The 12,035-nt window shown below is 34.3% G+C and overlaps 1 protein-coding gene across 1 annotated transcript in view; it reads left to right on the forward strand.

Moving 5' to 3' along the window:
• Window positions 1-12,035, forward strand: part of WDR70 (WD repeat domain 70) — a gene marked incomplete at both ends in the record, with an annotated part of 154,389 nt that overhangs the window by 84,381 nt on the left and 57,973 nt on the right. Inside the window, one exon of the mRNA XM_082013152.1 lies at window positions 10,061-10,235. Coding sequence (XP_081869278.1) covers window positions 10,061-10,235 — 175 coding nt within the window. The remainder of the gene's footprint in view (window positions 1-10,060; window positions 10,236-12,035) is intronic.

Genomic DNA, 12,035 nt, shown 5'->3' on the forward strand with positions numbered 1-12,035 from the left:
GTTTAGAACAGATTTTTTAACTTTAAAAATCAAAATACATTTAAGACTTAGGATTTGCTCTCTTTTCGTACTTACATCTGTTAGATTGTGGTTCATCGCTCGTGGAACTGCAGAAATATGTCTGTGACTAAGATTGAAGATGGCAGTAAAAACAGTTAAAACTAATTGTCATGCATATAGGATCAGCAGAGGTGTTGCTTCAGAGAGCTTTTAATTGCCTGACTGCTTTAATTTAATTTCAGTTGCTGTTTCACTGGTTTAATGGGGAGTACCACTGACTGTTAGTTCCAGTGCAAGTTATTTATTAGACTGAAGAAGAACTTGAGATCCAAATGAGCCTTAAGTATTTTATAGCCATGACTAATCAGCTTTTTTTAAAGCATCCTGTTTTTCTAGTGATTTACTCTTCATGCTTTTGCTGTATCATGCAAGAGTGCTCTTGAGTCATTTCAGTTCATGCAGGTGACAGTAACTTAAACTGTCGAGATGTTCTTTACCAGAAGTCTTCCCCTTTGATCTTAATCAGATGTACCCAATAGGGAGATTGATTACATCCCACTCTTATCTTTACCAAGTGGGAGATGAGATTTCAGTTCGTCGCCTTCTTGCCCCGTTTGGAAAATGACACAAAATTGTACTTCCTTATACTGTCACAGCTTTCAGAAATGAGTCACATAAAATCTGTAATTCATCTAATGTTCTGAGTAGAAATTATAATATTGAAGTTAGATGTTGTGGGAGTAGTAAATGAAGGACTTCTTGTGTGCAAAATAATAGTCTCAGGAAAATGCCATTGCTCAGGTTTTTTTAAATAGCACAGCATTTAACATAGACTTTGAATTATTATTTGTTCAAAAGCATGTTGACTCTTTACAGATCTTAATATACTTCATTAAAGTGATGGAACCTGTTACTCATTGGATGAAAAGTTCTTAGGAGGATGGTTCTCTAACCTACTGTATGGATAGTTTTTTGAAGACTTGATTAGATACTTTGCCAATTTGATCTGGAGAAGTGATATGCATTGGTGCTCACATCCATGATTGCCAACCTGACGGCTGATGCAAAGTAGAACAACCTCTTTCTTCAGTCAGATTTGTATGTTAAGACTTCATCAAAAAGAAACAAAGGAAATAAGCTGTCAATGCCAGCCGGAAAGTCATTCAAAACTAACAACCTTTTACTCTTAGTGCAGTCTAGTTGCCCAAATGCTCATCACTAACGCAATCAAATATATTCAGTGTTTTAGGGAAATACAAAAGGAAATACTTTAATATTTAAGGGTATACTAAGGGAGAAAGGCTTACAGGCATTTGTGCAGGATGGGCATGTTCAGTTTTTGCCTGTATATTGGCCCGTTTTGCCTGTACATTCCATAGAAGGGGTTTTGTCAAATACACCAAATCCATTATAACTACCTTGAGTTAAACTTGAGAAAAAATTCTTCAAGGAAGAAACCATCACAACCACACAGTTTGGAACACCTAAATGAATTATCTTTTATTAACCTATGAGCCCTGCAACTGCTGTTTTCAGTATAGTATATGCCTTTAATTTGAAGAGCATTTTATTAGTCTGAAGAGGCCTTTTTCTGTATCACTCTTCTGGGAATCTAAATAGTGTTTAAATGTTTGTGGGTTTTTTTTAAATGCTCAGTGATTTGCCTTCCAATTTATCTTCTACAGAATTTGAATAGATTTAAGATAGCGCTCAGTGCAATGCATTCTGCTCTCAGTAATATCTAAAGCTTTACTTAGCATATTGTGTAGTTTATTCTTGTGTTCTTGAAGTGGTTTGTTTGGTTTGGTTGGGGTTTTTGTTTCCCCCCCCGTCCCCTTCTCCTCAGATGGTTATCCTGTCTTCAGAATGTAATCACTGTTTTTAGATTTCTTCTATTTTTCTGTATTCTGAGCAGCACTGAACAGAATATGTATGTGGAATCTTAATCCTCCATCCTTAGAAGTATGGACTCCTACTGGCATAATTGCATGCCTGCATGCCCTGTATTACTGCTTTCTGTCTAGCAGTTCACTTAGTTAACCTTTGTTTTTCCACAATTGATGTGTCACTTTCATATTCCTTCTTAGCTTTCTTTTTCCTATTTGTAGGAAATAGGAAGTAATACTTCTTTTCATATCTTTTCTTCTGAGGTTGTAAAGTTTCTCCCACCAAGCCTTTTGTTTTACTTATATTCAGACTGCTTGTTCTGATGTGAGGAAGATTTGGCTGAGCATTAGTAACTACATTGGAACTAACCAATCTTTCCAATAACTGTTAAAGGAAAAGATACATAGTAATGTTATTCTTTCATTTTTAATTAAACTTTTCTATAGTTTACTTCCCTCTTGATCTTTTACCTTTCTATATATGATTTATATTCTAATATGTTATACTGTCTTCCAGGATAACAATTGCATTCCAAGCAGATTGTTGGTATCTTCATCTGTTAGTAAAAACAATGTGTTATATGTATTGTGTTTTCTAGCTGGTTTTAATTATGTAAGAACACTTGATTTATGAATATTTCAAGATCTATACATTTAGCAAAAACAAAACAGATATAAGAAAATAAATGTATTCTTCGTTAGATATGTTAAGAGCAAGTGTATTTTGAAGTTTGAGGGTATCTTGAAAATCTATGAAGAAGGTATAGATGAAAATCTATTTAGAAAGGAAAAAAATGTCTTGTAAAACTTCTAGGTCCCAGGTGAAACTTACTGGCTTGAATTAAAGCATTCAGAATTTTTGAAGTGAAAGACTGGAGATAGCAAGGTATTTATTTGAATTTTGCATTGCGCAGTATATTTTACTGGGAATTCACAAGGGGAAAAAAAAAGTCTAGAGCAGAATCTTGAAATTTTTTTTATGATCCATTCTGAAATCTTCCCATTTGTGTGACTGGAAGCTATTTCTTGTGCTTGGAGTTACTAACTGCTGCTGCTATTTGATAATTGTCAACGTTTATAATGTAGGATTTTTTTTTTCTGTGTTGTATTTTGTCATTCCTTCTCTCTGCCAATGTGATGTGTGAAATATGTCTGCTATAATCTTTGTCAGAATGATGGAATGTTGGAGTTGGTCATTTTGATGAGCTGATCTGCAAATAATTTTGGGGAATTTTCAGGTTTGGAAAGAAGTAGCAATGTACTTTAAGAAATTTCATGCAAAATTCCACAGGGTATTTTTTCCATCACTTTGGACACGCCCTTAGAAGGGAATAGCTGAAATAGGTATGTAATTCATATGCAAATACAATATAACTTTATTTACAGTCTCTGATGATTCAAAAACTTACTGAGAAAACGTAAGTCTTTTCACATAGACATGGTTTGTACATTAGTTATGTCTCCAGCTCTGCTTATATTCTCTATGGGTACTCTTCCTGCAAAAACTGAAGCAAGGAAGCATTCTGCATAGATTATGTCTCCTTGTTATCACTGAATGGTCAAGGGCCGAATTAATTCTATGAACTGAAGATTCTTTTCTCTTATCAATAACCTTGAGGAAGGGAGGGAATGGATGGCTGAGTGACTCAAGCAGATAATTTCTAATTATGAGTTCTGCTTGAGTTATATGTGTCAATACTAAATTGGTAAGATATGTAGTATGTTAATTACTATATAATTTTGAAGAAGTTTGTTGCTACTCTTAAATTTTTACCCTTCTGAAGAATGCCTTTTTATATCTTTAGCCTGACCAGTGGCTTTATCTGGGAAAGCACAAAAATGACAGTTTGGAAAGCTTGTGAAATTTGCATTTCAGTAAAAACAGACTTTTTATGCCATAAGAGGTTCTGTTGTGAAGTATTCTGTGTCTTTATGCTGTATGTTCATTATAACCTGAATGGGTTTATATAGATGTATAGGTGGGTAACTCTTCGTATCTGAATGTATCTGTGGCCAGTTCTTCAGACATAAGTGATCAAATGTCATAATTTGCTGGTATTTGCTGCTGCTGTTTTCCTCTCACGAACATGCTGGACAGCTGACTTTAAATCAGTCATGCCAAATCTGGCATGACATTATAGCTGTTATATTCTGTTCCTTGCTTTTATTCTTCTTACCCAGTCTGTCGCTTTCCATCTCTACTCTTTTCCCTGGCCTCCATTAGGAGTTCTGGTTCCTTAACTTATTCATAGTCAGTTCTTCTCTGTCTCCTTTTCTAATTTAGATTTCATCAAATCTTGTGTATATAGTCCAGCAGCAGGATTTTTGCTTAGTAATTCAGAAAGTCTACTCTTTATGCAAACAGACATGCTTATGTGTCATTTCAATTTTGAGTTGGTTGCTTTTTAATTCATTCAGACTGGACAATGGGGATAGTTGCCATTCATTGTTATTAGATTCTTCCCCTAAAAATAGTAATTATAATTCAGCTGTAATAATTGAAATGGTAATTTCTGCTATCAAAAGAGGGCTACCGATTTTATTTGGAAATACAGTTTCATAGTTGCTTCAACCCATTTGCTCCGTATGACATAAAAATGAATTTTTATGGTTTTGTTTGTTTCTTACTCTGGTAAAATGCTTTATCTGTTAAAGTTTCGTTTGTTTTTTACATTTAGGGATTATTTAAGTAACAAGGAAACTGAAGAATTGTTACAAATTATTAAGTTGTGTCAATTTTTTTGGCAGTTCCTTCCATAGTTATGATTTTACTTATGTTGGGTATGACTTTTCTGTTTTAAATTATTTTAACTCTGTTCAGATGCTGGGAGTAGGTAGCTTATTTAGAAGTTTCTCTGCCAAACAAGTATGGAAAGTTTCTCTGGATTTCTCCATCTGTTGTGTGTACAATTTTTTTCAGTATCTGGCAGGTGATTCAACCTTCATTGGGTCCCATGTGCTCAACAGAAGGCTATAACTTCTGCTGAAGGAGGGCAAAGAGAATATAATAATGAAAGTTTTCTTGCTGACATAGTCTTGTACCACCATATGGACGAAGTCCATCTTAACAGAACTTTTCAGCTATTTCTTATCTATCTATTCTCTTTACCTTTTCTGTTTTAGGTAATTTTTCACCATATTATATAAATATCTTTATTTCATTCCTCTATAGGTAGTTACAGTTGTTTTATGTTGTAAAAAAATTGAAAAAAATCTTACTTTAAGATCAGTTACTTTTTATTAAAAGACTGAATTTAACATTTTTTAAAATAAGATAAGATGACTCGGAATTCTGTGCTCTGCAGAGAAATTCCATTGCAGCAGTATTTGTATGATGATTTTAAAATATGTTGTAGCTTTCCAAGGTAGCCTTTTTGGGCAGCCTTATATTACAAAAGTAGGCGTTATAATACATTACAAAAATAAGCATTATAATATAGTTACTAGGCGTACAACATTAAGCCTGATCTGTACTTTTAGCAGTAATGTATTCTGTAGCTTTTTTGTATTGTGTGATAGGAATAAACTTAATTACTAAGAATAGACTTCATATGTTTATACTATATTAAATGCAAATAATATTAAATATTGTGCAACATAGTTTTGCAGTCCATTAGAAACAGAGGAGATGGAATAGGTAGAGAAGCTTAGTGGAATTTGACAGGTCAGGTTTTTAATGTTTGAATTGGTTCACTCCTTGAATTTCAGCAGACTGTATTAGAATAGTATTAGAATGGACAGTGGCTTGCTGAATCAGGACTTAGAGAAATTTTCTGTGATTGCAGGCTGGGAAATGCAGCTACATAAATACCTTTAATAATTCGTGTAGTACAGCAGCATTGTCAATAATTACTTTTATTAGAAATTTTCACTTAGTAATATCATTATATGAACTTTAGGGGGGGGGGGGAGATAAAAAACATTTGTGGGGGAAAGAAAACAAACCGAAACCACAAACCCTGGACCCCAGTAATTAAATTAGATGTTTATTTAAATATGGGTCATTTAACTTCTCAGTGGTCAGGAAAATATCCACATTACCTTTCCAAAAGAACATTCCCATCCTTTTCTAAGTTGCTTTGAATTGCTTTTGGCAAATAAAAGAACTTTACAAAATCTGTTTTGCAGATGTGGAATCTGCCATTTAAAAAGTTAAATTTAAACTTGTGTGCGTGGAGCCTTTTTCACAGAGGTTTTCTTTGAAGATAAATTTATGAAAGAGAAATTAAAAATATTTATGTGGCTGTGCATATCATTCAGTATATTAAAATCTGATGTGATGAAAGAACTACATTATGTGTTGGAGGGATAGTTTAGAAAAAAAATCCCTATGTGTTGTTTTTACTAAAGAATAAACTTTCATTAAACATAGTTTGTTTTCATGGTGGAAAAAAGCCTCAGAAACTCATTCAGGAAATGTTTTCCTTTTGTTTTCCATGGAACTCAAGGATATCTTTGTTATACCTATCAACAGATAAGTATTAGTGTTATATTTATGCTAAATGCTGCAACACAGAGCATAAAACAATGTTATTCTTTAATCCTGTATTTACTTAGGCCTAGGGAGATACTTATTAGTAAGAGGCTCTTTTACCAAAATGAGTCTTCTGGAAGTGATTTGATTGATCCAGTGGTAAAATCTATTTGTTTCTGTACAAAAAACATTAGATTGGACCCAGGGTAGATGAGGAAGTGAAAAGGGGACTTCTGCAACACAGTTGCAGATGTTTTTTCATTACATCTGAGGAAGAGGAAAAGGCATTACATGGTCCAAAATATTCTGTAAAAAAACGAAGACACAATTCCAAGCTGTGCTCTCTCTGAGTTGATTATGATATGGCGTGGTGACTAAGGGTTGGTACCAGAAGGGGAGAGAAAATACAGAAGCAGCATTAGGTAACATTTGTTTGCCATATTGCCAGTAGTAACATATTCCCTGAAGGTAAATTGTTTGGGTTTCTGTGCTTCCTTTCTTATTTATTGACCTTTCCTTCTGGCTAGAATGGGAGGATTAAAATATTAAGGAGTATTAGGTGTTGTGAGGGAAAGGGACTGGAAAAAAGCTTCAAGTAAGTTTCAAGTGTAAACAGTGGACTGGAGCAAAGCATCAAAGCACCTGCTGAAAGAAGAGACAGGATGCTCAGATAGTTATTGACTAGAGAGTAAGAGGAATGTCAGAACAAATAAGTCTATATCATACTCAGATTGGGTGATGAAGACCCTTAAAATGGGGTAGTGAAAGTATCTCTTTGAGGTCCTTCAGAAATCCTTACATTTCTAGTCTGTCAGTGGTCTGAAGGAAAATATAAAACATATATAGTTTATAGATGATTCCTGATGTTTTGGTTGGTGGTCATTCAGTCAGAAGCAATGAGCCAGTTAGTTGATTCATGTGGTAAGCCGAAATTTTGTCCATGGTATTATGAGATATGTTTGCAGTACCATGTCCATTTTTAAGTAAAATTTGGAAATGTTTCCGTAAATAAAAATACAGGAAAGATTTGCTATGAATGAAGAGATTGAAGAGCTCAGTCTTAGCTCAAAACTTAAGGGCTCTCTGGGAATGATTGATCAATTTGTAAGTAATACAGAGATGATTTCTTATAAAATATTTCTTTTAGTAGAAAAGCTTTATAGTTCTATCCAATAGCAGCAAGGCGACAGTAAACACATTCAGTGAGGGGATGTTAAGAAAACACTGGAGGGACATTAAACACATACTGTAGGCTATGTGGATATTTTTAACAGGGCATGTAACTCATATGTGAAGGACTGTGGCCAACTGTCTGCAGCAGAAGCAGCTACTCAGGAAAATTGGATGTTTCATCTGGCCTGGTGATATTACAGTTGATTCAGGGCTCACTTTTTTTTAATCTGTGTTATAAGATACAGAAGTATACAAGTGTTACTTCTTTCTTTACAGTTGAAAGGTAAAATGAATAAGGTTTGAGCATGCTCTATAGTGTTGTGAAGCAACTGAGGTTTTGACAGGACATTGAGCCCTAAAAAGATGAGACTGAAGGCTTTAAAAAAGACTTTCTGTGCCAGCAGAAATTAAGAATTAGAATAGTGAAGGATTCTCATAAATTGTTTTTGGAATTGCAGCTGAGATGCTTCTGAGGCATCTTAAATAAAAAGGCCAATAGGGAGAGGCAGCTTTAAACTTTCCTGCACATAACCATGTAACTGGGTACACCATCTGAGAAGTGGATATGCCAAGGCAGTCCCTAGGAAACTTGCACTACAAGAAAGGAAGCAGCTTTCTAGGAAGAGGTGGTCATCAGAAGAGGACGAAGATAAACTGGAGGTACAGGATATTCAATTGAGATTCTGGAAGGATTGAATATTAGGAGGGAAAAGGACTGGAAAAAGACTCAAGTTTTCATTTACTATCAGAATGGGAGAAAGTGTCAATGTGCCTGCTGAAAGGTAGGAGACTGAGATGGTTATTGACAACACGTGGAGAGGAAAAGGGGAATCTCAGAATCACATAATGGTTGGAAATGGAAGCAACCTCTGAAAATGCTTTAATCCAACCCTCCTGTTCAAAACTAGTCCACCCATCCCGTTCAAAGAAGGATCACCTATACACCTAGCACACGGGCACGCCCAGACAGGTTTTGCATAACTCAAAAAAAAGTGACTCCATAACCTTGCTGGGCAACTTGTTCCATATAGCAACATGGGTTTATTTAAGTGACCCTAGAAAACACATCATAATCTAATGTTTCATTTCAAATGAAAAAAACAACCAAACCAACCATCAGAATACTTGAATGTCTTATGCTAGACCTCCAAATAGAGCAATGAAGCCTTACAGAGATGAGATTTAAAAACTTTTAAAAATGAGAATAATTTTACTTTATTATGGACAACTGGAGATTCATTCTACTTCAGTTGCTGATTTCTCATTACTGTCATTAAATGTGTGATTAAACATAACTTCTATGTGCTATTACCCGCTCTTTTTCTTGTCTGTTTTATCCTAGAATTATATATATATGTCAGCTCTTTAGTCTGTCTGGTCTTGTAGCTCTGATGGAAGTTCCTAATGTTATGCCACAGTGTCTTGTCTTGTTCTGGAGAAATGGCAGCGTTTGTTAAAGTGGTGTTTGCTTTGCTAGAGACCAGTGAATTACATGCTGTTGGATCACAGGCAATGTTTGTATAGTCTAAACAAATGAGGTTTTCTAGAGAACTTAGTGATTTTTTTCTTTCTAAATTAATGACCTTCCTTCCTTTGCCAAATCCTGAAACTCTTCTCTGCATTAGATGCCAAAAGAGTTTTGAATTTTTATCTGGAAAGAAGTCAACATAATAAATGGACATTAAACATTTGTATGTAAGACAGTTTAAAGAATCCACCTGTATCTCAGTGTTTTAATTCTCTCTCATTTGGATGGTTTTGTGTCTCTAAGAAATATTGAAGATACAGGCAGATATACTTTTCCATTAAAAAGGAAAAGGATGTATTTATTTTGCTAAGAATGTGAGAAGAACTCAACTTGAGAAAACAATATTACTTAAATGAGTCTCTGTTAAGTATTTGAAGAACACTTTTGCAACAGAACCCTAAAACCTTCAGGATTAGTGGAAGAGTGTGATAATAATATTGCAATTCATTGTTTAAAATATCTTTTTAAAATCAAGAAAAGTCTGAAGAATAGCCAGCCAATCTGCAATACAGACAGTTAAAAGCAGGTTTTTCAGTTGTTGTCATGTCAGAACAAGTAAGACAATCTGTTTAGTTAATGAATTTGTATAAGCATTCATGCCTGTTTCCTGAAGTATTCATTCTTGTAAAGACCTGAATGCTTTCATCTTCCTGATTTCCAGTGACAGTGGAGACTATGGTAGTACCTGTGTATTAACCTTTGGTCATTTGTCCAGTTGTAAATAATTTTGGTATTTACATGAGAGTTTGGGAAAATCTGATTTTGTTTTGTTTTTTAACTTTCATATGCATGTTAGTGAAGATGATGTTTCTTACTTGGAAAGTTGTCTTACATATTAGTTTCATGACTGCCAAGCCATATCTTAAATGGTATTTTGTCTTTACAACTTTATTTGAACAATATTATATGCCATTCGGGCAGCAAAAGGTGCTTGATTATACTACAAGAAGAATTATTTCGTATGTATTAACTTTATCTAAAATTTAAACCTTTTTCCAGAACTGTGAGGACATGGGATGTTAACAATGAAAAAAAGCACAAAAGCGTGTTTAAACCACGATCAGTTCAAGGTAAACGGGTAATTCCTACAACCTGCACGTACAGCAGAGATGGTAAACTTATTGCAGCTGGCTGTCAAGATGGCTCCATCCAGATCTGGGATAGAAATATGAATGTAAGTCAAGTCTTTGATAACAATATATGCTTTTAATATATTAAAGTGCTGAATGTTGAAGCTGATAAAATCAATTTTGGTACTTTTATACTTACATTTTATTCTGCCCTTCCCCCCCCTCAGAAACTTTATAACTTACAGGCAAAATTTAATATTTCCTCTGTTTCTCTCTAAATCTGATCAGTCTGCTGCTGTTCAGTTCTCTGAGGAAAATCTGGTCAGTCTGTTTTTAAAAAACACCAAGTTGGCCATATTTAGAATTTTATTCATTTAAGATGTAGTGATTATGGAAAAAACTGTCTTGGTACTTACGTAATTAAAAATTTATACTTCCATATTTTGTTTCAAGTGTTGAATACATTAAGCAGTAAGTCATAAAACTTCATACTGAAATCAGTTATTCATCCAGATAATAGGCAGAGGACAAGAGCATCCAAGTCAGTAAGGATAAGGCTGATGCTGCACGTTAAATGCCAAATGTTGTAACATTGTTCAAAGCGTAAAAATTAACACTAGGGCAAATTTGAACAATTTATGTAAAATGCAGTGTGGTCAGAAGGAGTCAGAATAGGAACTATTTCAAAATCTTTAAAAGTTATGAAATATAGTCTGTAATTCCTTCTGTTCATATTGAACTTAAAACTTAATTTCCAGTAATCATGAATATGACAGACAATACATACAATTCTTGCTACTAGGTTATAACTCAAAGCTTAGAGCAGTCAGTGCTCCCTGTTGCTTTGTGTAGTATAGTTTACAAACCAGTCCAGTTCCAAGAGTTTAATTTTGCAATGTCATGTACAAATTCACCAGGCAAACCTTTACTGCTTTTAAAATTATTCATCCTAATAATCATCAATATCTCCTTTATGCCCATCTTACCCAAAGAATTGATGCCCAGTCCCTTTCACTTCGACGGGTTAAGTGCTTATCGCATGCATAGGAGAAGAAAATGAGGTTAGGGTCTTTTTGGAAGCCAAAGTAAGATTATATAGAGGAAATGGGGGGAGGAGAGGAGGATCCTTTGATGCAAACTGACATCATAAGTCTTTGAAAGCTGTACAATTCCAATAGGATGCCTTTGGGGATGATTAGTACTGAACTAATATAACTTATGTTAGTCTGTTCAACTTCATCTTTCAAAACATTTGATTTTAAAAAGGAAAACAGGTGATTTACAGAACTTTTCACAAAGATTGAATAAAATTTGATTGCTGGATGCAAGAGGAAATGTATAGATGTAAAAGGAAAAGAAAGCCCGTTGATCATATTCAAAGTACAGCCTGTGTTTTGGGATTGTCATCTATTTTTATTTCTGTTTTTATTTCCACTATAAACCCAGTAAAACTTCCTAATGGCATGAAGCTTGAGAATTCATCCTAAGTATAAACTTGTTCTAACAGAATAATAAATTTTTCAGAGACTGGCTTTCATCACCTGTGTATGTTGTTTATTTTAACATATACAGTATTGAAATATTGAGCTTTCTGGTGTAGTTTTAACAATAGTGTTCTTGGTAGTCTGCTTTTTCATGTGTTTTTCCTTTTGAACTTTTGTGTGTCTATAAGATGACATATTGCAATGCTGATTGAGTGCAGTTTAAGGTAATTATGAATAATTTAAAGATATATCCTGCGCATTTTGTGCAATTTCCAACTGGTGACCCCTGTAAAACAGTGCAAGAGTAAAGTGATTTCCTAGTGGCAATGAAGTTGGTAGTGTCCTTGGATTTGTATTTCTAAAGCGTAAAGGATTTTTGTCTTTGCTTTTATTGGTGTCACGAAGAAATGTGCAGGATTT

The sequence above is a fragment of the Phaethon aethereus genome (genome assembly GCF_964289735.1).
Source record: "Phaethon aethereus genome assembly, chromosome: Z".
Lineage (NCBI taxonomy): Eukaryota > Metazoa > Chordata > Aves > Phaethontiformes > Phaethontidae > Phaethon > Phaethon aethereus.